Source organism: Lingula anatina, chromosome 2 (genome assembly GCF_051362555.1).
Source record: "Lingula anatina isolate TDL-2025a chromosome 2, LinAna3.0, whole genome shotgun sequence".
Taxonomy (NCBI): Eukaryota; Metazoa; Brachiopoda; class Lingulata; order Lingulida; family Lingulidae; genus Lingula; species Lingula anatina.
In genome coordinates, this window is record NC_141768.1 from 20,835,002 (window position 1) to 20,860,589 (window position 25,588).

The window sequence follows — 25,588 nt, forward strand, 5'->3', positions numbered from 1 at the left end:
CTAAATTCAAAACCAAATCTCTAGTGCCACTATCATGCTAAACACTTCCTGATATCAAAATGAACATTTTTGAATATTCAAATTTATTTCCGTTTATATATACAGAACATATTAAATTTAATGTCATTCAATCTGGTACTTGCTTTTTAATTATAAATAACAAAAAAGTTTTTAAAAATTTGACATAAATTGTAAATAAATTGCAATAATTTGTATATATAATTCTCTACTTCAATGAAAATATTAAACTTTTATTTCAGAACCTTAACTTTTCACAACCATTCACTTCGCAAAATCCATATTGCAGTCAGAGGATTCAGACCAGATGGTCCACATACTAACAGATCTGGGAACTAAATATGGGCGACCCAGCTACCAGACTCGGCACTGAATGATCCTGAAGTCATCGGTAGATTGGGTCACAATACCCGTTTTCAAGGTGTGTATCAGTACATGTACTGTACGTGCTTCGAAGCATCTGACGCGACACCGCTCTTGCCTAGTACGCGATGAGATAGTGATGATTCTCTGTGGTATTGGAAAGTAGTGCATCTCATCTCAAAATTTGTCAAAATTTGTCCTGGGGTATGATACAGTAAAATGTGTACTGATGTACACCTTGAAAACAGGTCATGAATTTTTATTGGATATGTGTTGGTCCACAATTTTAATGAAATGCCATTGAATAATATTTGTAAAATCAACAGAAATAATACTACAGGTCATTTGTCATTAATGTTCACATTTAGCAGCACTTACTGTATATCTACATTGGCACATACTTATATATTACGTAATTAATATGTAATACATACTACGATATGCATGAGAAATTCACATACTCCAATAACATAGCAATGCAAATAAGGAAAATATATTTATCTTAACAAAAGTTTAAACATATTATAATAATAAAGAGAATACATTTATTAAAATAAATCAATGAGGTATGTGATCAGGTAAGTCATTGTTGGACTTCCTAGTTGATGTCCACTAAATCTTACTACTCTGATGTTTTCCAATATATATATGTAAATATTTGATATTACATATCAAGTTACATGGGTATCTAATTAAAATGTTTTTCATTATATGACAATATATTGTAATTAAAACATATACACTTCATTAAAAAATTAAAGCTAATACACACTTGCTAAAAAATTAAAACAAAAAGGATATCCAAGATCTAGAAAATAAGCTTGTGATGAAAAGATTATAATGATTTCTAGCCACAATATTCACATTTCATAAATGAATTATATGTGTCTACAATGAATGAACGAGGCAAATTTGACCTTGGGGGGAAAAAAGGGAAGTGTTTCTTTGGTGAAATCAATTTTACATGAAAAATTCTGAGCCAATAATTCACCCCATGTCTTTATATAATAATAATTCAAATAAAACAATGAAACATAATTTTACATAGAATATAAACACACACACATACACAAAAAAATCTTTCCAATCATTAACTCTAAATAAAAGTTTGCATTCCAATATCAGCTGCTTTAAAATGTGCAGTGAAAAAAATGCACACACACACAAAAATAAAACAAACCATTTTAGATAAAATGTCACTCAACCAAAATGTATTTCATCAATATCAGTCAGCTTCTTCCCAAATATTCTTTCTTCATATTCTGACAACTGCTTTAAAAAACCTAAGTTTGGACGAACAACATTTCTTCTATTCTTAAGCACTTTGTAGGCATCCATTAATGTCCAATGAAACTCTGTAATGAGATATGCAAGTATTACAGCAGAGCTTCGACTTACTCCCAAGTTACAATGGACTAGAACCTTGCCTTTACTTTGCTTGGCCTGTCTCATAAAGTCTGTTGCTTTAGGGAATATGTTGATTATGTTGGATCCCGGGTCATCTGTTACACGAACCTCAAAATATTGCATCCGAACTTTAAAAGGAGAAGGATGCTCCAGTCCCACATTAATGACATGAGTGATGCCAAGATCAGAGATGATTTTCTCATTTGTAGCATGCTGCCCAGCCCCCTGATACAGCCAATCTTCCAGGATCATAGAAGGATATGTGAAAAACATCTCCTCTCGCTGCAGTTCTGAAAAAATTATCTCATCAGTACATAAATAAGGGTGTTTAGTTAGCCATGCATCGAAGCCTCCCTCTAACACTTCTGGTTCAAAGTCTTTAAGTCTCATTTGTAACTGAGACATTGGACTTTCAGTGAGACAGTGTGTCCTTCCATCTTTGTCATACAGAATGATATGAACATACTTAGAGAAGTCACTGACCATCAGAGATTCACTGAGAACTGTGACATGAACAGCAGTGATGATATGAAGAGATTCATATTCTTCCTTTTCTCTTGTGTCTATAATCAAAACATAGTGTGGATCATAAAGGTAAGGACTGGTGGGACCCTCCATCAACATATTGTAGAACTCCATGGTGCTCAGCATTCCAAGCTCTTTTCTTTGATTGACAGGGACTGGTACCGCCCCTCTTCCAGAAGTGGCATGGTCAGAGCCTGCCTCCTTCTTACCAACTTCAGCAGACTCTCCATGCTCACCACTACTGGCTGATACAGTGATGAAGCATTTACAAACTTCTGAGGAAATGACAGAAGGCTCCCCCTCTTCAGAATCTACTAATGAAGGACATATCTTAGAATTTCTCCTCCCAAAATTTTGCCTTTTCCCAGCAGAGGAAGATTTGGCATTAACCTCCGAACTCTCGGCCCCACCTTAAAAAAATCATAAATAAATCAATAAAGCACATTAAGGGAATGCTTACATAAGATAATATTTTACTAAAGATTTTACTAGGAATAAAAACTAGCTAAATTTGATGTTTTTTTCTTTATGAAAAAAAAGCAAACTACAATTACATGTATGCAGTTAATTCCCAGATTAATCCTGTACTGGCAGCAGTAAAGTTCCTCTGGGAAATCTAAATATTGCCTAAGTTTGATCGATAAAAATATTTGACTTTGATCTTTAATAAATCAGAATCACATCCAATTTGTCTAGTTATTGATAAACCTCAAGAAATAACTACATAAAATATTCAAACATTTGCCAACACCATAACATTACTTAAGTATCACCCTGGAGCCAATATGACTATTTATAAACATCTTTTGCAAATAAAGCTTATGACAAAATATCTAAAAACAAACTGAATTTGCTTCTTGTACATTTACATACTAACCACAATATTCTACTGAACAAAGAAAGAAAGAAGAAAAAAAAGAAAAAACAGATTCATTGAGTTATAAGGTTTAATAAAATAATAAGTTGAGTTGGGTGAGTCAACATATCAAAATTGCTCAGTGCTATGTTGTGGCTAGGACAGGGAAAAATGACCCATAAGCAATGTCACAACAATAATATCAGGCTGACATCAACAATTTTATTTAAAGGGATAACAACTCTTCGTATGAGATCCATACTTCACAATAAATATGTGGTAAACAACTCATAGGAATATAATAAATTTTATTTTACCACAAAATTGATAGAGATTTTTACAAAAATCCAAACCTTTGAGGAAAAAAAAACAAAAAAAACTGGGACTAACTTTGAATGTTTGATCGGTTTCATGAACCATTGGTAAGTATGGGAAAGTTGTCGATTACCCCAGGAAGATTCATTTTTTGACCAAAATGAACAGTAACAGTTGTTATCCCTTAAAGAATAATCAGTTCATCTGAAGTATCAGTTTTTGTGAAAGATTGTAAGGCAATCTTAAAGGCAGTTGTTTTCATTTCAGTATGTACAGGTATTTTACTTAGTAGAAATTTATGCATGATGCATAAGCAGACATATTTCCCTGTTCTATTTGTTGGGATTTGCACAGGAGTGGTGATGAGTGGAAAAATTATATGTTAAGTGAGGCACCTGCTGTTGAGGTCTCTGGTTAAAACCTACCTTCTGCACCCATGCTATCCTCATGGCCAACTATGAAGTTCTGATACTTGGCTGCTGGTTCTCCAGAATTCTAAAATACAAAATTATCAATTTAACAAATTGATGTCTAACTAATTTCAAATTAAATTCTACCATAAATTGCTTGATGCCTACTCAGATTTGACTTTGAAAAAAGAAAAACATGAATGCACATTCTTAAAACAAGAATGTTAATTACTTTGTCATCACCAGGTATCAATGACCTCTCAACTCCTTCTCCAGATACATCTTCAATCTTAGTTGTTGCCTTTGAAACTTTGTGACCCATCAATGTCCAGATGAAACTGTACTGTACTCTTTTCGAGGTGATCCTAGTGTGAAGTTAGTTTTTCAACTGATATACACTTTCTTGTGCCATGTGTTGCAACATAAGTGCCCTCAGTTCAATGTGATAAAATCCAGTTTCTTCTGTAACTGAAGTATAAAATCTCCTGTGTATACTGCTATATGCTTATGGCTACTTCCATTGCAGTGTGTAGCTTACATCAATTTATATTACTGTAACAGTGCTATTTGCCACATGTGAATCAGGAATCCATATATTTTTGTTGTGTGATACTAAACTCCTTTATCACTTCTTAGAATTGTTTTCCAGATTTTTCTTCTGTCCATAATATGAATTTCCTTCAGTATCCTTTGAATATTTCTTGCACTAATGATGTAAGGTAAACTGCCTCCTGTCGAATTGAAATATTACTTCTATTTGAATGTGTTTGCCTTCTAATAATTCAGCTTCTAATAATTAACCTCTAGAAAGCAATTTCAACCATTTGACTGTGCTGCAATGATACCTGTGTATGAACTCAGGCTCATTTGCCATAACTGAACAATATGGTAAGTACATGTAGATCTCTTCATCTATGTTTTCTTGTTTTCAGTCTGACTTTTTCTTGATATCCCATATGCAATTGCTTTCAGTCTGTTTTTTTTCCTAATCTTCTGTTTTTTTCTGGATTGTAAAGCAAATGCGTATATAGCCTTTCAGAAGCTACTTGTAGGCTGCTTTAGGATTCTGATAGCCTGGTTGCATGACAAGGCCGATAGACCAAGTAGACTGGTGAATCACACTGGAATATTAGAAACATGCACTAAGTACACATATTATCGACAACAGTTACTGAACCAATAACTTGAGATAAGGAGTACTGTGCAATAAAACAGTACTAGTACTTCAACACTGAATGGATTGAAGGAACACCAAAAGAATGGCATGTTTTGTCCACTAATGCTATACAGCAGATTTTGCAAAGGCCGGTGTGGGGGAGGGAATGGGGTACATGGGTACATGTAACAATACATGAAACAAAATATATTTTGCCATTTTTTCTGAAGTGAAGCTTCAAGAAGAGTGCATGTGTGTGTGTGTGTGTGTGTGTGTGTGTGTGTGTGTGTGTGTACCAATATAGAAAAATGATTTGTCTTCATTAGTTTGAGGCATATAAAAGCAATCATTTCTTCTGTGGTGTGACTGCAGTGCACTTATGATGCATAGCTAAATGTTTTCTTTTCTATGTACAAGTACTTAATTATTACCACTAAAACAAAAAACATATAAATGCATATTTAGAACATTATTTCACTTTCAAGTCTCTCCAATTATTTCACATGCACAAAGATAAAATCAAAATTTAGAAACATTAGATAACTAGAGAGGATCAGCAGACAGTTATGCCACTAATGTACTTCATTGGATTGACTGTGACATCCTATTGTCCTAGCAATTAAATCATCTCCATCCACTATTTTGTGGTATGAGAAGCAAGTGGGACCAATGCCAAGGACCAAATGAAACATATTTTGCAAATTTCCCTCTGTTATATTTCCAAAACTGGCAGAGATACAATCATAGCTATAAGGGGTCATAAATAAGTGTTGGAGGGTCTTGTACAACCTGACAAACTAGGTCATGCTGGCATGGAAACATACCACACAATCATAAACCTGATATGAAACTGATCTTGGCATTATATTGTAGAATTTTCTAAAGGTAAGGCATGTGCATTTTACCAATCTGCCATATGATTTCATTTAAATATCAAAATGGATGACAAAACATGATTTTAAAATAAATTTTAATCAAAATGAAATAAAATATTTTATATGAAATAGATGTTACAACAATTTCAATATTTGTTTCTGTTCATGAATGAACCTTATTATAGATGAAATTTGAAATATATTTTTTTAAATGCTGAGAAGTGAGCATGTTTTTCTCAAGTCAGCCAATTTGAACTCACGCACAACACAATCTATGGGGACACACTGTTATATATAGTCAGTGTGTAATGAGGTACATCCCTTGTCTTGTCTTGTTATTCCCCTGCATCATTACTCCACACTGGTAAAAATGAGACACATAAGGGAAAAAAACGATATTCTTGATTTCAAATGTACCCTGTACATATACTTGGGCCTGAAAGTGAAAAATGCTTCAATTAGTCATTAAAAATTGATGAGGAGAAGGAATGAATGTGGGGATATAAAGATATGACCCTGTGTCATCTAGATAAACTGATAACTCTGTTACTCCACTGCTTTAGTCATCTGAAAGTCTGAAGAAATATTTCTAGGTAGTTCATTTTGTAGGGAAGTACTAGAAGTCAATTCTAAATGACACATTCTGTACAATACAACAATGCTTAAACACATTAGAGGTTAGTGTAGAGAAGCATCAGGAAAATCTCTTCAGACTACTGTAAATGGCCCCCCAATGTTTCCCTAGCAAAAATATGTACGTTTTATGCATCAGTATTTTAATACTAATACACCACACTGTTACTACTGTACCTCAACATTTTAAATTGAAGATTATACATTTTTTCCACTTTTGGATCCCAATTTTTATGGATATGGTTGTAAACTAAGAACTGAGTTTTATGTGTCACATTTTTACCAATGGAGAGTAACAATGTGGCCTTTGTGGGGTAGTACACTGTATAATGCGGTGAGTAAAGCTGATCACATTCAATCAAACTTCTCTAAGTCAGAAAAAAAAAAGATAATAAGACCTAAGAAAACTGATAGGGTCTCTGTGGTGGGTATTAAGAATGAAGTTGACAAGGCTGTTTGTTTAGTGGAGAGGTTATTTTAAAAGCCAAACAGTACTACAGCTACGAAAAAGCTTCTACTTCTATGACCCTTGAAGTCTACACTGTAACACTAAAGACCATATGATACTACCGGTATTACAATACTAGTAATTTATTTTACTTCAGTTCAGACGTAACTATCATAGTAAGTTTCTTATATTCAAACATCGTTTAGGCTTAAACAATCTACCTGTGCTTAGACATGGTTGCTTAATATTGCTATTGGTTCTCTTTGCACTGACAATAGTTTATATAGCATAGACATATGATAACGTATCGACTTTCCCAAAACGCGTGGTAATCTCTGAAGTAGACTAAAAGTTTGTTTGGGTCTCGCAAAATCTCGTTGGTCGAATTATCAATAAAATTGACAAACAGTCACAATATAAAGATGTATATTATCCAATTTATCAAAAAGAAGTAGGTAATAGGCTTATGGCGTCTAAATGCCACAAAAATGTGTTTTTCTTAATTTTTTGACGGTCCGGAATCTCCCAACGATCTGATCTGACATTTGATTGGTTGGTTTGTAAATTTACAGCTGGTTGTACACAGGGAAGGAGTATTCTAGTGTTTCTTGAATCGCAGGCAATTTTAGCATTGAATATTTCTCCTGTTGTGCTATCGGCAATGTCTAGGGTAAGTTAACAATATTATTGTAAACTGTATTTGTATATTCTGTACTTAAACACGAATTTTATATCAGTAAATTACAACAGCTGCAATAAATTCATGTTTAAAATTACTGCTGAGTTATTACCAGAATTGTCAGTCACCCAGCACAAACTCATGAAAATAATAACAGTTGTTTAAAGTTTAATGCATTTGTAAGAGCCTTCAACTAGTGAATGTATTAAATATAACATGACTGATATTGGTTTGATTTGATGTGTTTTGCCACATTTATATATTTGGATCATCTTTCCATGATGACAATATTAGCAACATTCAGATTTGGAGAAAAGAATAACATACAGTAATTGACAGGAGTAAGGAAAATGCTTGTCAGTGTCTTGTAATTGACATTTAGTAACTAATTACCAAAATTACCTTCTGTATATGTAACAGACCGATAGCTCGGGTAGATGTTTCTTTATTGTTGTTGTACAAATATCTACAAATATCTCCAAATATCTGCAAGAGCAATATAGATAAATTAATTTTAAACAATTACATATACAAAATTTACACTGACGAAAGACAAGAAAGAAAGAACAAAGAAATAAAAATATAGCAATGCCAAAAACACCATAAAAAATAAATATATCAATTTAGAAATGGTGTTTTTGGCATTGCTATATTTTTATTTCTTTGTTCTTTCTTTCTTGTCTTTCGTCAGTGTAAATTTTGTATATGTAATTGTTTAAAATTAATTTATCTATATTGCTCTTGCAGATATTTGGAGATATTTGTAGATATTTGTACAACAACAATAAAGAAACATCTACCCGAGCTATCGGTCTGTTACATTTGGCGCCCGAACAGGGACTTGAGTACAAATCGATATCTGCAAGAGTCACGGTCTGTTACATAAAAAGGACTATCAGCTTGACCATTTATAAAACAGTTTCTATGCCCAAAAGTCCGTCCATTGTTGCCAGTCTTCATTAAGTAGGAGCATGCCTTTTAAAAACTCCAGTGAGACACCATGTGGTATCATAATGTATATGTATAAATGTCTTTCTTTTTTCAGAGCAATGTGGAGAACTTGTCACCGCAGATTATGCGTCATGTCACTAAAGAGCTGATGACACTCCAGTCTGACCCACCTGAGGGTATTAAGATTATCCCCAATGAAGAGGACATCACAGACATACAAGCAGCAATAGAAGGTCCAGGTAATGTGGCAGTGAGGGTTCAGGGGTTGGTCATTGTGCATGAGGGTGTATATTGTGGTTATTTAGTACAGTGTATTATTTTAAAACTATATTTTAGTGTTGCAGGCAGAATATGAGATATTATGTATGTTGGAGTATTTTCTCTACTTGTTTAGGTAGCGCTTTAGATGAGATGAGAATATTGATATCTGTTTGGTTTAATAATTTATTTAAATTCATTTATTTACTAATATTAATATTAAATATTTACAAGAAGTAAAGATTCCCAGGTCTGTTTATGTTGCCAACCATTTAAATCTAATACAACGGGAACATGATGATCTCAAAGGCAACTGGCATGAGTTTAAAGTCACTTGTCTTATGAACAACAGTCAACTTTTCTTTTATATTTCAGCTGGCACGCCATATGCTGGTGGTATGTTCAGGGTAAAGTTGGTGCTCAGCAAAGGTTTTCCAAGTGAGCCTCCGAAAGGTTTCTTCCTCACCAAAATTTTCCATCCCAATGTTGCCAAAAATGGTGAAATCTGTGTAAATACATTAAAAAGAGACTGGAAGACAGAATATGGAATAAAACACATTTTATTGGTACATCATATTTGTGCTACTAGTTGCATGTTTCTTTATATTATTGTTTATATTCAAAGTAAAAGTTAACAACAATAATTATTAATATATTTTTTAATTATACACTTGTTGAAGCTATTTTAAAATCAATAAGAGGAGCAATCAGATTTTAAAAGGTGTTTTGTTTTTATTCTCCAGTTTGAACATATTTCTTGATATATACTGAACACTTCTTTTATAGACAATAAAGTGCCTGTTGATTGTCCCAAATCCTGAGTCTGCATTAAACGAAGAGGCAGGAAAACTTTTGTTGGAGCAATATGATGATTATTCTCAGAGAGCTAGATTGTACACTGATATTCATGCAAAACCTCCAAGGTAAGCAGAATGTTTAATGCTCATGTGGTTGTCCACATTTTTTGACACTAAAGACTACATTTTAGAAACTCGAGACGAAAGAAGATGCACACAGTATGGATAGCTGATGGATTTCTTTTTTAATTTAACGCATTTTGAAAGTTTTATTCAGTTAATTTTACAAAAGGGTCAATTTACTATTAATTATATCTCATGCTTATTTTGTTGCTCTCATTCATTATGTACTAGTAGAGTTGAACTTACAAACACCATTTGGCTTTTAGATCTTCTTGTGAAGAAGAGTGCTTGGACAAAAATTCAGATGGTCCATCTGCTAAAAAGCATGCAGGAGACAAAAAGCTTGCAGAAAAGAGGAAAAAAGAGAAAAAGAAAACTCTGAAGCGATTATGATGGACATTCTAAACTGTTGTCATAGTCTGACTTGGATGTCAGTTGGGACTTGTGATTTTTGCAAGCAGCTGAGACATTTAAATGAAAATTCATTCAAATCAATGACGTTTGTTTGTTATCATACAAGTGCATCATCAGTGGCTGAATAAGTGGATTGCAGCAATTTTTTTATACAACTATATCATGTCATTAAACAGTTTGTTTTAAATGCCCAGCACAAACATCATTATGTGGGGCTTTGAAACTGTTTCAAGCAGCAGCCTGTCTCTTTTTTTTTCTTTTATTGATGAGGTAATTTATTTCTTTTAAATGTATTGTTTAGTGCTTGAATAGCCCCAGAGAGATTCCAAATTTCAAAGTGATTGGCTGTAGGAGAAATGGTTTCAAGGCTCCGTGTACAATAAATGGCCCGTTTCTATCCATTTTTATATACCCCTTCCTCACATGGTGTCATATAAAAATATACATATTAATAAATTATTTCTGTAAGAAATGTGGTTGTATTTGCCTTTTTCTGGTTTACAGTGCATGTTGTCGATACAGACTGCCCATTGAGTCTTTTTGGAAAATTTTTTGAAGCTGACAAAATTTGAGCACTTCTTACAAAATGTGGCAAGCCTTTGGTTGCAACTTCACTATTTTGGTGTTAGTTCATGGCGAATGGTTTCACTGTAAAGAAAAAGACCTGGGGTTACCCCGCGATGCACTCTTATTGCCTATTCAAAACAAAAAGGCACTTATTCAAACATTTTCACCTCATGTTATGAAATACTTATTTTTGGATCATTGTAAAAATAGATTCCATACCAAATTTACTGTAACTGCATATACGTTTACTTGAATTCAAATTTACCAGAATCTGCCCGAATAAAAAAAAAATCATCAGGGACGTACTCCTCAAAATCTAATTACAAACTGTTATTGAGGTCTCTCCTTAGACAAAAAATGCAAGAAGTTATTCTAAGATCTTTAATGAACATTAAAATCATGATACTGATACATACAAATGCAAAAATCTACCTAGTTCAAAAGTTGTAAAAACTTCATGTTGATCCTGTGGGTAGTCATGGTAAAGTTTTTTTGTTGGACTTGCAATATTAAAATTATTCTGAAGCCAATTGTTTCATGCACATGTTGGTTTTAAAGATTTAACATCTTTCGAAGCCAAAAAATTGATGATATTGACATCTAGACAATTTCTTCACTTTTTCCATAAATCTTTTAATTACTGCCTACATATGTAACATAAAGAGAGAAACCAATCTTGATTGAAAAATTCAGTTCAGTCTGTATTTTCTATTTAATTTTTATCTTGATTCACTGGAACTAGATCTGCTGTGTCTTCTTCGTCTGGCTGGTGATCTGGACCTTGATTTAGAACGTGACCGTCTTGGAGGTGTGCGTCTTCTTGGAGGTGGTGACCTGAAAGATACAATTTTAAGATAATTCTGTACATTCAGATTTCTCATCACAGCACAGCCTTTATATCTGAAAAAATATGAACTCAAAATCTCCATTTTTTGACTCGAATATTTAGCAGGCCTGGATACATACCTCCTCCTAAACCTGGGTGGTGATTGCCTCCACCTTGGTGGGGGGCCTCTCCTGGGAGGACTTCTCCGTGGTGGCATCCTGGGCTGTCTGGGAGCTAAAACGGTTGCCGCTGTCACTTCCTGGCCATCAATCTGACCTGCATATTGAGGTTACAAATTATGACATGACTGCATACAAAATGAAATAATTTTTTAAGATTAACAACTAACAATAACAATGAAACCACGCGGAGCCTTAAAAAATCCACAAATCATTAGATTGCTCACATATCTTAGACATAACCTTAAAAAAACCCACAAATCATTAGATTGCTCACATATCTTAGATATAACATTTAAAAACCCCACAAATCATTAGACTGCTCACATATCTTAGTTATGACATATGGTGAACCACTGTTTAAAACTTTAGTTATGACTTTGGATGCAAATGAGGTCCTTTCACTTATAATACAATATCTTTAGCACCAATCTAATATTATCACACTATATTAAGCATTATAAAAAATGGGGGTGTGTGGGGAAGGGGGATATACCTCCATCCATGTGTTTTATAGCTTTTTCTGCCTCTTCGGGTTTTTCATATTCTACATATGCAAAACCTCTGGAAATATTGCCATGTAGTCTGTCATTGGGCATCTCAAGGCTCTTGATTGTTCCATACACAGAAAAGATTTCTTGAATGTGGTCCTTGTTTACATTTCGTGTCAGACGACCTATGTGCACTTTGGATGGTTTGGGGGTTGGGCTTCTTTTCTTTCTCCGGACAGGTGATCGTGATCTGGACTTGGACTTTGGTTTTGCTGCCCTGCAAAATTAAAAGCAATCGCTATACATAATCAAATTCATATTTCACCATTAGACAAGTATTCATATTTAAGAAGTGAAATAGTCTACACCTTCCTTAAAGGGGCCCGCACACGGTGAGCATTTGGCGCGCGCCACTAGCGCTGCGCCGTTTTCTCATCGTTTGCAGGGGTATTTTGGTGAGATTTTTGCCTCTCGCTCGGCTGAGCAAAATAACTCACGTGTTTGATATTTTTGGTCTCTTGAGGCGGCAAATGTCTCAGCGTGTGCGGGGTGCAAGCGTCGATTGCTCATGCCATGCCAACAATGCGCATGTGCCGGTAGCCGGAAACAAAGAAAATGGCAGCCCCCAGCGAAGTGAACAAAAATGTACACAGTTATAGTTAGTCTGATTGATTAACGTGGTCACCATTTGCCATTACTACAAAAAAAAAAAAAAATATGTAATGTTTTCTTAATCACACGATCCCATAGTTCGCGGTGCGTCCGATAGGGGCAGGCCGGGAGGCACCTCTGCTGAGCAAAGAGCGCATCGTTTGCGGGGAGCTGAGGAGCGCGAGCATCTGGCGCAGCGCAAGTGACGCGCGCCAATTGCTCACCGTGTGCGGGGTGCTTAACACTTCATTTTAGCACTTAGTAGCACAATACATTTTATACCCTAAGAGAATATAAGTATTTTCCATTAAAACAGGTTTATGTTTGGAGAGAGGGTGAGAGGTTGTCTTTGACAGCCTTTTGAGCAAAATTCCCCTTATATGCTGACAGAGAAATATAGTAATGAAATTATTTTCAAAAAAATGAAAACATCTTAATGTATGTAAAATGTTTTCATTTTTTAAAAATAATTTTATTACTATATTTCTCTGTCAGCATATAAAGGTGCATTTTAAGTCAATTTTTTGGCACAACAGTCAGCCAAATGTCAACATATAGTTTCAAATAGTATAACTTACAGAAATATTTACGGTTAGTGTTTCATATAATTAGAATGGGTATTTTCTGCATATTTTCTGCGCTGTTAATAACCGAGAAAGATAATAAGTGTGAAAGCTCTTTTAAGGTTGACTGAGTGATTAACACATTTGGCACGTCAACTTTATATGAGTCATATAAGAAATTAGTTGAAGTGCCTTATATGTCTACTGGGAATCCATTCTCAGTTCAAATGTATCTTTAAGAAGATTACATCAATCAGCTGGTTGAACTAATTTGGAGTGTTCTTATAATGTACATCATCATCATCAAAGCCAGATGCAGGTACTGGTGTTTACGACAACATATCTGAAATGTAATATCTCTTACTTTGTTCTGCGTCTGGTTCCTCTATCTCTGGAGCTGGAAGATCCACTGGAACTACTGCTGTCTGAACTAGAGCTTCTTGAACTACCAGAACTACTGCCAGAACTAGAACTGGAACTGCTTGACCTTGACCTAGATCTGGAACTGCTACTACTGGAACTGTATAATACATGATACCCATTGGTAATAATTTGGAACTAAGTGCTGGGCCTGCTTGGTTAATTATCTTTTTTTTAAACTGGTACTGTCTAATGTATGTCTTTCACATTTTTATGATTTTATAAAAGTTGACTTACTAAGATGGATAAATGAATTTTATAAATCATTGGTTCTTCAACTAAACAATCAATTACTGCAACCAACCATACAAATTGGGAAAAAAATTACAGCAATACCAAGTAACCGATTACATAACTTACCTGTCACCACTGCTGTTACCACCTTTAGTTTTCTTATCTTTTTCCTTTTCTTTTGTGCGTCCTCGCTCCCCTGTCTTTTTTGCACTAGCACTTTTTTCTCTGCTTGCACTGCGGCTTCGAACCCTATATTGCAAATTATAATAAATAAATATACACTACACACACACTTGGAGGTCACCATTTTCAAGGATTCCACAATGCGGTTGTGGAGCAACTACCACAGTGACAGAATTAGACATACCTATAGTAAAGACCCCAATTAAGTAATTTAAACTGTAAAGGTTGGACTACAGTACAAGAACAGAAGCTGCAAAAATGAGTGCAACATGATAATGCACAGTAAATATAAATATATACACATATATTCTGGCAAACTATTTAAGATTGTTTCAAGTACTCTTTGTAACAAGACTGATTATCTATGGACCATTCTGATCACCAGAAAGTTCCAATAAAATATCATTCTGAAAAAGCTTTTATGACATAAAACACAAATGTGATCTCACAGTAGAGAGGTTTACTTTGCATACCTAGATATACATATATCGATCCATTTCTTTTAAAGGACGGGGCCGTAGCAATGGTCCCAAGGTTCATTGGTCCAAAAGTTTAGTATAGAACTTTCGTACCAATGAACACTTGATTAAAAAACTGAAGAAAATGCTATGATTTTTCAGACCAATGAACCTTAGGATTATCTAGACGCCCCCTTAACAAGCAAAATATTTTGCAAGTGGAATACTCAATTTAATCCTTGCACAGGCTGTACTTTACAGTGGAATATTTTTGAAAAACCCAATACCCTTGTCAGCATCAATAAGTTGCCCCAGCATGCAAGTCAAGACAATGTGAATGATAGATAATATATATATATATATATATATATATATATATATATATATATATATATATATAAGCATTCACTACAAACAAAAGATCAGCTAGTTTGTTTACAAATAAAATATTCTGACTAGGGTAGCAGCTACCCTAGTCGGAATATTTTATTTGTAAACACAACAAATATCTTGTATTTCTGAAGCATGTCAGCAAAACCTAGACAATTAATTTTCTATATTTTTCCACATTCATTTGTTTGGTGACTTTGATAGGTTCAACTGCTATAAAAGTAGACGAGTTCATTTACTGACTGGGTGCATGTTCTACTAGAAGTTTTAAGTCTCACTGCATGTAAAAACCAGGGTCCTAATGTAAGGGATTAGATGAAGGGTATGCTTAAAACTACATTATTATTCTAAACAGCTCCAAAGTTTATAAAATTAAACATAAGGAACTTGATTTGTTTTATTTCCAGACCCAGATGAAAATAATTTACGTTTGCAAGTCGTATGAGTTACCCCAACGTTAATATTTTAAGCTCTAGCAAGTACTCAAACATATAAACATAAATGCAGGGTATGCACATTTATTTGATGAAAAAAATACTTCTCAATATTGCATCGATGGTGAATAAAATCAGAGGATTCAAAGAGATTTTAACTTACATTTTGAGACACCGGCTTGTATGGAAAGATGGCGGCGATATTGTTTATAAAATTTGCTCTTTTCGGCGTGGAGGCGTGAATGCATAGGAGTTTCATTTCATACCATTTCTTTAGTTAGTCACTATTTACTTATCATTTTTCATTGAAAAAGAAGTCAACTTAACCATGACGTATGTTTGTACTTTGTAGGGATTTCAAATCTTCTTAACTTTCTAGAAAAGCGAAAAAAAATAAATAGATCGAATCAGATCAGATCTCATTGGTGTGCTTTGTTTGCACTCATCAGTCGTTCAGTTTAAGAGATTGATCTACGATATTTTCATCTGATTACACAGTAGCACAATTTAGTATTTATCATTTTGGAGCATCCACCTCATGTGAAGTGCAATGTACAATACATAAAAAATTGAAATTGATAATGTTGTGGCATGAATTACACACTAAATAACCAACAAAATGACAAAGAAATGATTCTAAGAAGACTGGTATTTATTTTTCATTAAAAAGATATAAAATTGTACTACAAATCCACTCATAATACACTTTGATATTGTCAACCAAAAATGAAGGAGACGGCAAAATGTTTTACAAAAAAAAAAAAAAAAAATCTTATCTTATTTAAGACTGACATGATTTTAGTCTAAATGTATGTAAACCAAAGAAAAACTCTCTTCAACAAATGTGACCATATCAGCATCTGTCAAATATGAACATCTGAGAAAAATTGTAACAGAACATTTTCTGTTATGCCATCAATAACTGTTCTTCTTTCTTGCTTTTGTCAATGTTTGTTCATTTGTTTTTAACATTATGATCCTTTCTTCCGCTTTTATAACAGATTTCATACTTCAGGACCTTCTCCTCCAGGCACAAGCTGTAATAAGGAAAACACAAAGAAATAAATAATTAATCTTTCAAGTAGATTAAAATGCCTCAAACCTCCAAAAAAGAACCCTCACCAGTGGTTGGCAAATTTCTATTTCTGCTGAATCTAATGAAAAATACATCATACTTTCTGGCACTTTATCACTCTTCAGGTACATGGCACGAGCAGCATATATATCTATATATCAGATGTATACCTACCATTGTGATGTTGTTTCCATTTAGTAGGATCTGATCAAGTTTAGTAACTCTTCTACCCTCTGGAGTGCTTTCACTAAATGAAAATAATATTTTAAAAATTTACAAAACCCAACTGGTAAAAATATTAAAGATGAAATTTCTCAAAAAAGATCCTGATCTTTTGATCCACGATCTTGTATAATTTAGATTTTTTCTAAAATCTTCTTTCAACACATTAAAATTAAAGTATTAGAGAATAATTGTTAAAATTCAGAGTTTCACTGAATTAAAAACAGAACACTTTTAAATTACCATTTTAACCAGCACAATTATACTCACAATTCAATAACATCTTCCAATACCATATCTGATGGTGTACTTAAGGAAAATTCTTTTTCTTTTATGAGAAACATATATTAAATTAATTAAACAAAATTTCCTATGTAGAAATGTTTACAGCATTATTGATTTAGCTTGTTTTCCTGTAAATGAGGAAGTCTAGCGGTAAAAGAATTTCAACTTCAGTTCAGATTTTTGATTCACTGACTGCTTTAAGCTCATTTATGTATTAAATAGGACCTTGACTGGAGAGATCTTCAAACAACATCTGTTGACAGTGGCTTAGTTGTGGATTCAACACCCAGTTTAATTCCATAAAATGATGACGAGTGCCTTTTAAACATCAGTAAAAAGAATTTCACTGGTCCTAACAGCTTGAGGATTGACAATTCTACATGTTCATGTCAGCTACCAGTATATGTCTGCCTGACAATAACTTATTTTTGGCAGTGTATAATGACAACATAAAAATTAGAACCACACGACTTATTAAACATATCTTTCCTACATCAGGCACACAACAAAAGGATACTAACAAAATCATCAAATCCTAAGAGAGTGCCAACCACTTCTTTGTCATTCTTCATGATAATATGTATTCTGGACCCGATGCATTTGTCCACCAACTCTGTAAAAAGGAACAGGCAGCTGATAATAGTGCTATTTTGCGTAAAAACGAGAATAACAACAAGGTAGAATAGTATATGCTAGCTCTTTACTTTGCAACAGTCTCTAATACTGAAAGTGGCAAAACGTCAAAATTCACGTTGCCATGTTGAGAACAAGCACACCATTTTTAATAATCATTAATATTATTGCTATTTATTCTGAATACACAACACCAACCACTAGGATTAACAAAAGCATTGTAATGTAGTTTTACATAATATCATACTTTAAGCAAAAACACTTGTTTATTACAGCGAAAACAACGTACCAAGTGGAAGAAGCTGGGTCGGACTGGTCATCGCCATTTTGCCGGCTTTTGAAAAAGGGCAATTCATGAGTGCCGATTAAAAGAGTATTAACCTAAAGCGATTTACCGTTTAACTTACAAAATGTTTCAGTTCCTCCATCAGAATACAAAAAAAAAAAAAAAAAAAAAAAAAAATAATAATAATAATAATAATAATAATAATAATAAATAAATAAAAAACGTTTGTTACATATTTTTCAGTATTTACAACGCAGAAATAAGAGTTTTGAAGTTCAATTTAAAAGATATAGGACTTGGCCAAAGTAACTGTTGCTCCATATTCAACTTTTTGAGTTCTAGCTCCTTTAACACATATTATATTATCATTGTCTAAGTCTTTTGTATTGACGAGGTTTGTGAAAATACTATCAAAATGAAAATATCATTTTGGTGCACTTTAAAACATCAAATTTCACATATTAGAATCAAATGTTTGTCCAGTATATGCTTTAAAATGAGATTAAATGAGTGTATACTACAAATACAAAGGGTAATTAAAAACAATTCATTGTATTCAAGAAATATACATTTTATTATTATCAAATAAAATTATCTTTTCATACAAGACATTTTGTATAAATACACAAATGATTAATGTGTAGAAATACATTTTAAATACCAATAATATGACTAAATTGAAGGTATATGATTTACACAGTGTATATACGAATACACAATTTTCAGTTTTTCACCATCTCTCAAGCTACTTCCATCTTGCAGATATTGTAGGTAAGGTTGTTTCAGTTACTCTCTGGAGTATCACAGTATGACTACTGCCAGGTTTAATATCTCTGTTTTCATTTGAGAAGCCAATGTCCCACATTTCACTATTCTCTTCAGCGGAAAGTTTCTATTTTCTAAGATCAAGAATCCTTCCCACCAGGCATTCCAGGTATTTTTCCTCCTGCACCTTGCTGGAATTGACGCATCATGCTCTGAAGACCTGCCATTCCACCTAAAAATATTAATATTAAATATCAATAGTGTGACAAGATTTCCAAAATGTTCCCTTTATATATTTGCAGGTATTTAAGTTTTCTACACCAGCATAGTATAATATCAAATTACCAATCAGTATTTCAACAAGGAAGAAGTTGAAAACTTTCACTACTCTTGCATCATGTCATATCTTTTATTTAGCAATTGAATGCATTAATTCACAGCATTATCTGAAAAGATTCTCTGCCTTTTTTTAGGTAACATTTCTTAATCTTTTTAATCAATCAATTATTGTGACACAGTGATCAATAAACCAATTATTCTGGTTTCAATTTAAGTATTGCTTACCCATTTGGTGTAAAACTCTTGGATCCATCATCTTGGCCATTTGCTGGTTAAGTTTGGCCATCTGGGCTGGATTTACATTCTTACCCATGTCACCACCTTAAAAATTTAAAAAACACAACTTTAGCCAAAATTCATAGATACTTGATATTAAAAACGCTCTTTACACAAAAGGTAATAAAGAACAGCATTTGATATGTAAACTTTTAAAGAAAAAAATTGCCATGCTTTCAGTATCTCAGTACATAGAGTTGATGCATCCATGGATTGTATGCACCCATGCCTTTGAGAGCATTCACATTGAGAAGAGCCCAGGTCTAGCAAGGCCCAGACCTAAATATGGTGGACTTACATGAAAGGAAGACCGCATAATCCTTTAATGGTCTCTCAATGAAATGTCTCAATGAAATGTCACTGAGAGACCATTAAAGGATTACACAGTATTCCTTTCATGTAGGTCCGCCATATTTAGGTCTCGGCCCTGCTAGACCTGGGCTCTTCTTGATGTGAATGCTCTCTTTGTGTTTGTCATAGCATAGCTATGGCATAGCTATGTTTCTATCAAAATATCTTTTTGCTTCTACAAACAAACTTCTCAACTTTCTTTTTTTAATCACCTTTAAACAGCCCTTTAATGCCTCCCATCTTTTTCACCATCTGTGCAAACTTGGTGTATTGGGATAGCAGATCTTGCACATCTTTGTTAGACACTCCTGCCCCCCTAGCAACTCGTCCTACTCTCCCTGCTTGGCGGGTGAATAGTTTGGCACCTTCAAAACTGTCCAGCTCTGAAAGTTATTATCATTTAGGTGGGAATTATTAACTGTTAAAATTCCATATATCATTTTCACTCAGTACAATGAAGCATTTCTTTTATTCATATTTACATCTACTTACAATTTCATTATTTCTACAATCACTCAATAGACTGTTTACATTTTAACAACCATACCATATTTTCTAGCCAAATAAATGACCAACTTAAAATTGTTTTTTTTTTTTAAAGTAAATTCTTGCTGTAATTGCACATGCTTCTATATTTCTAGTAAAATGTCACATCATTTTTAGCTACCTTGATCATTCATACTGTCCATTATGGTCATAAGTTTCTTCAGCCTATTCATGGATTCTTGCTCATTGCCTTTTGTCATAAAATCACTCCCAAAACCTGGGATCATACCCTAGAGAACAAATAAAGTATAGTTATCTAAAAGTCTTTTCACATCAAGCATTCTTAGCAATACAGCTACACTGGCTTATTTAAGAAGTTCTACCATGCGATAATGCTACAGTTCACTTTACCCCCTTTCACTACTCTACTTCCTACTGTTTAGATAAGTTAATTAACTAAACGTGTCAAGCACGCGCGATTCTCTCATGCAATAGTTAGGATATTATATAGTTGTCAATCACTCAAAACATACTGATTCAGCTGTATTCCTGAGATACAAAGCTCCACGAAGAAAAAATCTAACTACATTACATATTTATATAGTTGTGGACATCTGAAAGTGAAATTAAAATCTCACCAGATAGTAATAATAACATTACATTATAACTTGTATCATATATCAAACATAATCAACAGCATACAGTACAAGATTAAGTGCACAAATCATTCATATGAATTTGAAAAAAATCTACTTACAATAATTTGACTAAATGGTCCCATCTTCATAATATTCTGGAACTGTTCATACATGTCTCTCAAAGTGAACTGTCCTAGAACCAGAAAAAGTTACTGTGATTATACTGAAAACACTACACAGGCAATAGATACTTGTGTTAACCATGTATTACATATATCTGTCATAAACATACAAATACTAAAAAATTGTACTTATTAGGAAACAAGCTGTGTCTGTAAGAATTTTATCAAAGATGTATAGTAACAAATTCACCTTTTAATTACTTGAGTTTTGTACTAAGAAAATGGTTGTAGTAATTTGTGTTACAAGGAATGTACACAGCTGTACCCTTGCTTGTTATATACCTTAAAAATACATTAAAATGCACTGCAAATAGATCAGTTCTACAGAAATCAGGGATGGTAGTTGGCTGACCTAGCTCATAAATCAATCATTCTCAAACTTACCATGCTTTAGCCTTTTGAGTAGTTCTTCATTATCATCTAGGTTTAATTCCTCAACTTTTTCAACAAGCCCTTTTAAATCACCCATACCTAAAAATAATAAAATAATTAAATAAGTATTTCAAAAGTATATGAAATGCCAAAACTTTATTACTTGAAGGACACTTTTCTATAGTTGTAGTAGCAGTAGTAGACATAAAAACATAATATATTCATATACCTTTCAATTAAAATAGTTTAGGCATAAAAAGCATCTACTAACAGCACAAGACTAACAAAGGACTGTAAATGATTTCATTACATTTTATAAAGCAAGAAAAACAAACATGAAAGAAAAACGAAAAATTACCTAGGAGTTTACTGACAAAAGGTTGCACTTTGAATGGCTCAAAATCATCTATATGTTCTCCTGTGCCAATGAAGATTACTGGACTTTTTGTTGCTGCAACACTGAAAAGTAATAAATTTCATACTAAAAACTTTTAAAGTAATAAATAATGAAAAAATTGTCTGAAAATGTCATGTTAAAAAAAAGTATGGCTTAAGTTCTTCACATGGCACAAAATATTCTAATCTCATGTCAAAACCTAATGATAAATAGTGAACACTCATACCAATAGCAACTTCAAACATCAAAGCATGGCATAATGGTGTAATTATTCAGATTTTAATAAAACTAATAAAGAAATATTACTTACGCACTAAGAGCACCACCACCTTTAGCATGACTGTCTAGCTTGGTTATAATTACTGAACCAATGTCTACCTTGTCTTTGAAAGCTTTTGCCTGTAAAATGAACAGATAAATAAAAAATGAGATTTTATTTATTCAGAAACATAAATATAACAGAAATTAATTGAAAACCAATTTTTCTGTGCAATGTATTTTAGTAAAAATTTCATTAATTTCATTTTAGTTCACTAACCTCTATATCTAAATATTATTTTCATTAATAAATAATACACATTAAATAAACATTTTGTCACCTGCTACTGATATTCAAAAGTTAATCTGATGAAAAATTATTGTTTCCTACTAAATAAATATATAAATAATAATAATAATAATAATAAGATCAAGACAGATAGAGCAGTGTAATAAAGCAACATACTTGAGCCTCACAAGCTTGACCAATTGAAGCGTCCATCACGAAAATAACATTATCAGGACCCTGAAAAATGGTAAAAAATACATCTCACAAAGATTTGACAAAAGAAATATGTCTTTAAATACGTGTGCTGTATAATTAAAAAAATACACAACCAAATACAATTACTGTAAGCCAAATCTCATGCAAAAAATTGTACAAAAAATGTTGACAATTAAGACAATTTTCCAAAAGAAAAGTTTTTATAAAATGCAACTCTTAATCATTTTGCAATGCTGTACATACTTACTGTGACATTGGATACTTGTAACATTTCTTCGAAGAGTGAATCTTCTTGTTTGTGACGCCCACTTGTATCAACTATAATAATCTCAAAGTTTTCTGCCTTAAACTTATCCACACCTTCCTGGGCAATTACTACAGGATCTGCCTCTGTATAACTGGAAATTAAATATAAACTATATCCATATTTTGTTAATCTTTGTGTTCTTTTAGAACAGATGATCTGCAGCTTGACTGATCAGTTGATTAATGTGGCCAATCCCATTTACCAAGCCACCTAATCCCCTGATGGTCTCCTGGTCTCCACATGTGCTATCCCGGAGAACATTTTTACATTTTTTTTTATCATTTCATCATGAAAATATTGTTGCTCACTTTGGAATGGTTAGATTGTTGAGCTCATGCCAGCATAAAATTTTCTCTGCTGATGAAAATAGTTCCTGCAGGCTAAAGAATCTTGAAAAGATATCCTTTCATTCATTCAGTCTGGAATTTAATTACTTATTTAGCCATTTGGCTAAATCAACAAACAGGATAAATTGACATTACCTTCCATAAAAAGGAATCCTAGCCTTTGTTGCATTCTGTTTCAACTGGTCAAAAGCTCCGGCACGAAATGTGTCCGCACAAATGAGACATGTTTTCCATCCTTTCCTCTGGTAGTAGTATGCCAACTAAACAAAATATGATGAAAGAATGTCAACTTCAGGAAAATAAAAGAGGATTTTTATGCCTAAGAAATTAAAAATTTCCTAGCATTATTAATAAGTAAAAAAAAACTTTGGCTGAGCAACTGACAGTTTAATAAAAATCCCCTAGAGTCACAAATACTTATCAGAACAACATCTGTAAAATTCCATGAAATATCTTGTAAATATGGCAAAATAAGCTTTTTAGTGTCTTGGTAATGGTAAGAAATTCTATTAAGTAGATTGTTTCTAAAGAGATCAAACATGTTTGTTATAGCTCAAAGTTAACAGCAAGTCATTAAATAGTCACATTTGTCATTACCTTACATTGTGGTGTTAGCATGCACTATTAGTGTGTGACAGGAATGCCATGCTCATCCCCAGATCACTTTTCTTATGCCAAGTGTAAAATACTGTTACTATTAAAAAATATCTTTAAAGCATCATTGTGTTACGAGTTGGACATAGTTAAGACCAGTTAGCCCAAGGATATTATAATGGCCATACGAATACAAAGTTATGGGTATATCCAAATCAATAATGAAAAGGAAACTCTTTTGGACAACTAATTAACATTCAAACAATTTCATTTTACCTTTGTGCATGTTGTTGTTTTTCCACTACCTTGTAAGCCTACAAACATAATAACATTGTTTTTGCCTTTTGTTGGCTGCCATGCCTTTACTCCAGGATCAATCAACTGCAATGAAAATGCACAATCATTCAGTTAGTCTTGGCTTTATTTTTTTTAACAAACTTCACATTTAAAGAGACATATTGCCACTGAAGGTTGTATAATTTACGAATGGACTCATTCTGGACAATAATATATTCACCTGAATGCAAGAACCCCATCCAACTCTAAGTTCATACATCTTGTAGGTAAGCAATATGATTCTTACCTTTACTAACTGCTGGAAGACTGCTGACTGAATCATTCTCCTTTTGTTAAGACCAGCAGCCATCTCATCAAAGTCAATAACAGCTCTGAAACCACAAAGGAAACCTTAAAACACACAGTTAAACACTTCACTTTCAAGCACATTCCACAAGTTTGTTACAAAACTTATCACAATTGATGCATACTAGTAGCATCTACATTAAAAGGTTACAGCTTGCTAATGGTGAATATAGATTTGATTTGAGTATGTTACAACCCAGTACACCAGCTCAAATAAATAACTCAGGCTTGAATGAAAATTTGTGCCTTTTACCTGACATTCTCTCGTAACTGCTTGACAAGTTTGATATTGACATCAGCTTCTAATAGTGCTGTACATATCTCTTTCAGCATGGAATTCAACACCTAAAAATATGAAGGAATATAATTAACAACATTATCCATGGGATAAAGAAACAGCTTCCCCTATTATGTTCATTTGATTGTCCTTATGTGTTACTATATATTCCACAAATGCAGAGAGAGAGAGAGAGAGAGAGAGAGAGAGAGAGAGAGAGAGAGAGAGAGAGAGTTTCAGAACCAATATTGCACAGTACCTCTTCATTGATGACTGTTGCATTGCTGATTGATCTCAGCGCATTTGTGATCTTTCTTCCCAGATCAGCTAACACCATGATGAGTTAGTAACTGGATTCCCAGTACCTTGGATAAACCGACCAAGATATACTGTAAAACAGTGGTGAGACACAGGCAAATCCAAGTGGCAGATGCTTAGTAAAATCAGGACATATGCTAAATATCACGGGGTAGTTTCTGGTATTAAACCTAGCTTTTTCGGTCCGTTACCAGTATCACCAATATAAGTAAATTTTGTCGATTACAGTATCAATAAAATGTGAAAATTAGCTCCGTTGCAACCTGCCTCAAGAAGTTTCCTTTCTTCGAATCTCGAAAAGTCTCGTTGTACGTGTCACAATTCACAGGGAAAAGAAACAACATACTTTCCATTACTTATATATATCAAGCACAGTTGCATTTATCCCTTTTCAGTGACACCAAATTAA

The 25,588-nt window shown here is 33.4% G+C and overlaps 5 protein-coding genes across 7 annotated transcripts; 1 reads left to right on the forward strand and 4 right to left on the reverse strand.

Moving 5' to 3' along the window:
• Positions 1-66: 66 nt before the first annotated feature.
• Positions 67-7,388, reverse strand: LOC106160317 (serine/threonine/tyrosine-interacting-like protein 1). 2 transcript variants are annotated; one of them, XM_087003237.1, is made up of 5 exons: positions 7,228-7,388; positions 4,127-5,015; positions 3,910-3,979; positions 2,272-2,723; positions 1,867-2,078 (listed from the first exon to the last, which is right to left on the reverse strand). In XM_087003237.1, exons 2-5 carry the CDS (start codon positions 4,214-4,216, stop codon positions 2,037-2,039), a joined length of 654 nt encoding a protein of 217 aa, XP_086859363.1. In that variant the 5' UTR covers positions 4,217-5,015; positions 7,228-7,388; the 3' UTR covers positions 1,867-2,036. The 2 variants fall into 2 exon arrangements, with proteins under 2 accessions (XP_013392323.2, XP_086859363.1); XM_013536869.2 differs by having other exon boundaries at positions 67-2,723.
• Positions 7,389-7,525: 137 nt separating this feature from the next.
• On the forward strand, positions 7,526-10,700 carry LOC106161905 (ubiquitin-conjugating enzyme E2 S-like). Of its 2 annotated transcripts, XM_013538981.2 has the most exons (5): positions 7,526-7,676; positions 8,731-8,875; positions 9,270-9,460; positions 9,681-9,817; positions 10,081-10,700. In XM_013538981.2, exons 1-5 carry the CDS (start codon positions 7,668-7,670, stop codon positions 10,205-10,207), a joined length of 609 nt encoding a protein of 202 aa, XP_013394435.1. In that variant the 5' UTR covers positions 7,526-7,667; the 3' UTR covers positions 10,208-10,700. The 2 variants fall into 2 exon arrangements, with proteins under 2 accessions (XP_013394435.1, XP_013394433.1); XM_013538979.2 differs by lacking the exon at positions 7,526-7,676 and having other exon boundaries at positions 8,713-8,875.
• A 462-nt stretch (positions 10,701-11,162) lies between these two features.
• Positions 11,163-15,945, reverse strand: LOC106161904 (uncharacterized). The gene is made up of 6 exons (XM_013538978.2): positions 15,788-15,945; positions 14,286-14,408; positions 13,870-14,025; positions 12,297-12,568; positions 11,762-11,897; positions 11,163-11,629 (listed from the first exon to the last, which is right to left on the reverse strand). Coding segments are annotated over exons 1-6 (804 nt in total). The 5' UTR covers positions 15,790-15,945; the 3' UTR covers positions 11,163-11,514.
• Positions 15,946-16,255: 310 nt separating this feature from the next.
• On the reverse strand, positions 16,256-18,214 carry LOC106160346 (U6 snRNA-associated Sm-like protein LSm5). Its single transcript, XM_013536923.2, has 5 exons — positions 18,129-18,214; positions 17,724-17,819; positions 17,192-17,219; positions 16,874-16,946; positions 16,256-16,661 (listed from the first exon to the last, which is right to left on the reverse strand). Exons 1-5 carry the CDS (start codon positions 18,193-18,195, stop codon positions 16,629-16,631), a joined length of 297 nt encoding a protein of 98 aa, XP_013392377.2. The 5' UTR covers positions 18,196-18,214; the 3' UTR covers positions 16,256-16,628.
• Positions 18,215-18,675: 461 nt separating this feature from the next.
• LOC106160336 (signal recognition particle subunit SRP54) lies at positions 18,676-25,487 on the reverse strand. Its single transcript, XM_013536908.3, has 15 exons — positions 25,121-25,487; positions 24,838-24,929; positions 24,526-24,610; positions 24,219-24,323; positions 23,484-23,608; positions 22,942-23,092; positions 22,656-22,715; positions 22,242-22,330; positions 21,893-21,993; positions 21,547-21,633; positions 21,100-21,173; positions 20,524-20,632; positions 20,069-20,239; positions 19,455-19,550; positions 18,676-19,122 (listed from the first exon to the last, which is right to left on the reverse strand). The coding sequence occupies exons 1-15, from the start codon at positions 25,196-25,198 to the stop codon at positions 19,031-19,033; spliced, it is 1,515 nt and encodes a 504-aa protein (XP_013392362.2). The 5' UTR covers positions 25,199-25,487; the 3' UTR covers positions 18,676-19,030.
• Between the last annotated feature and the right edge of the window lie 101 nt (positions 25,488-25,588).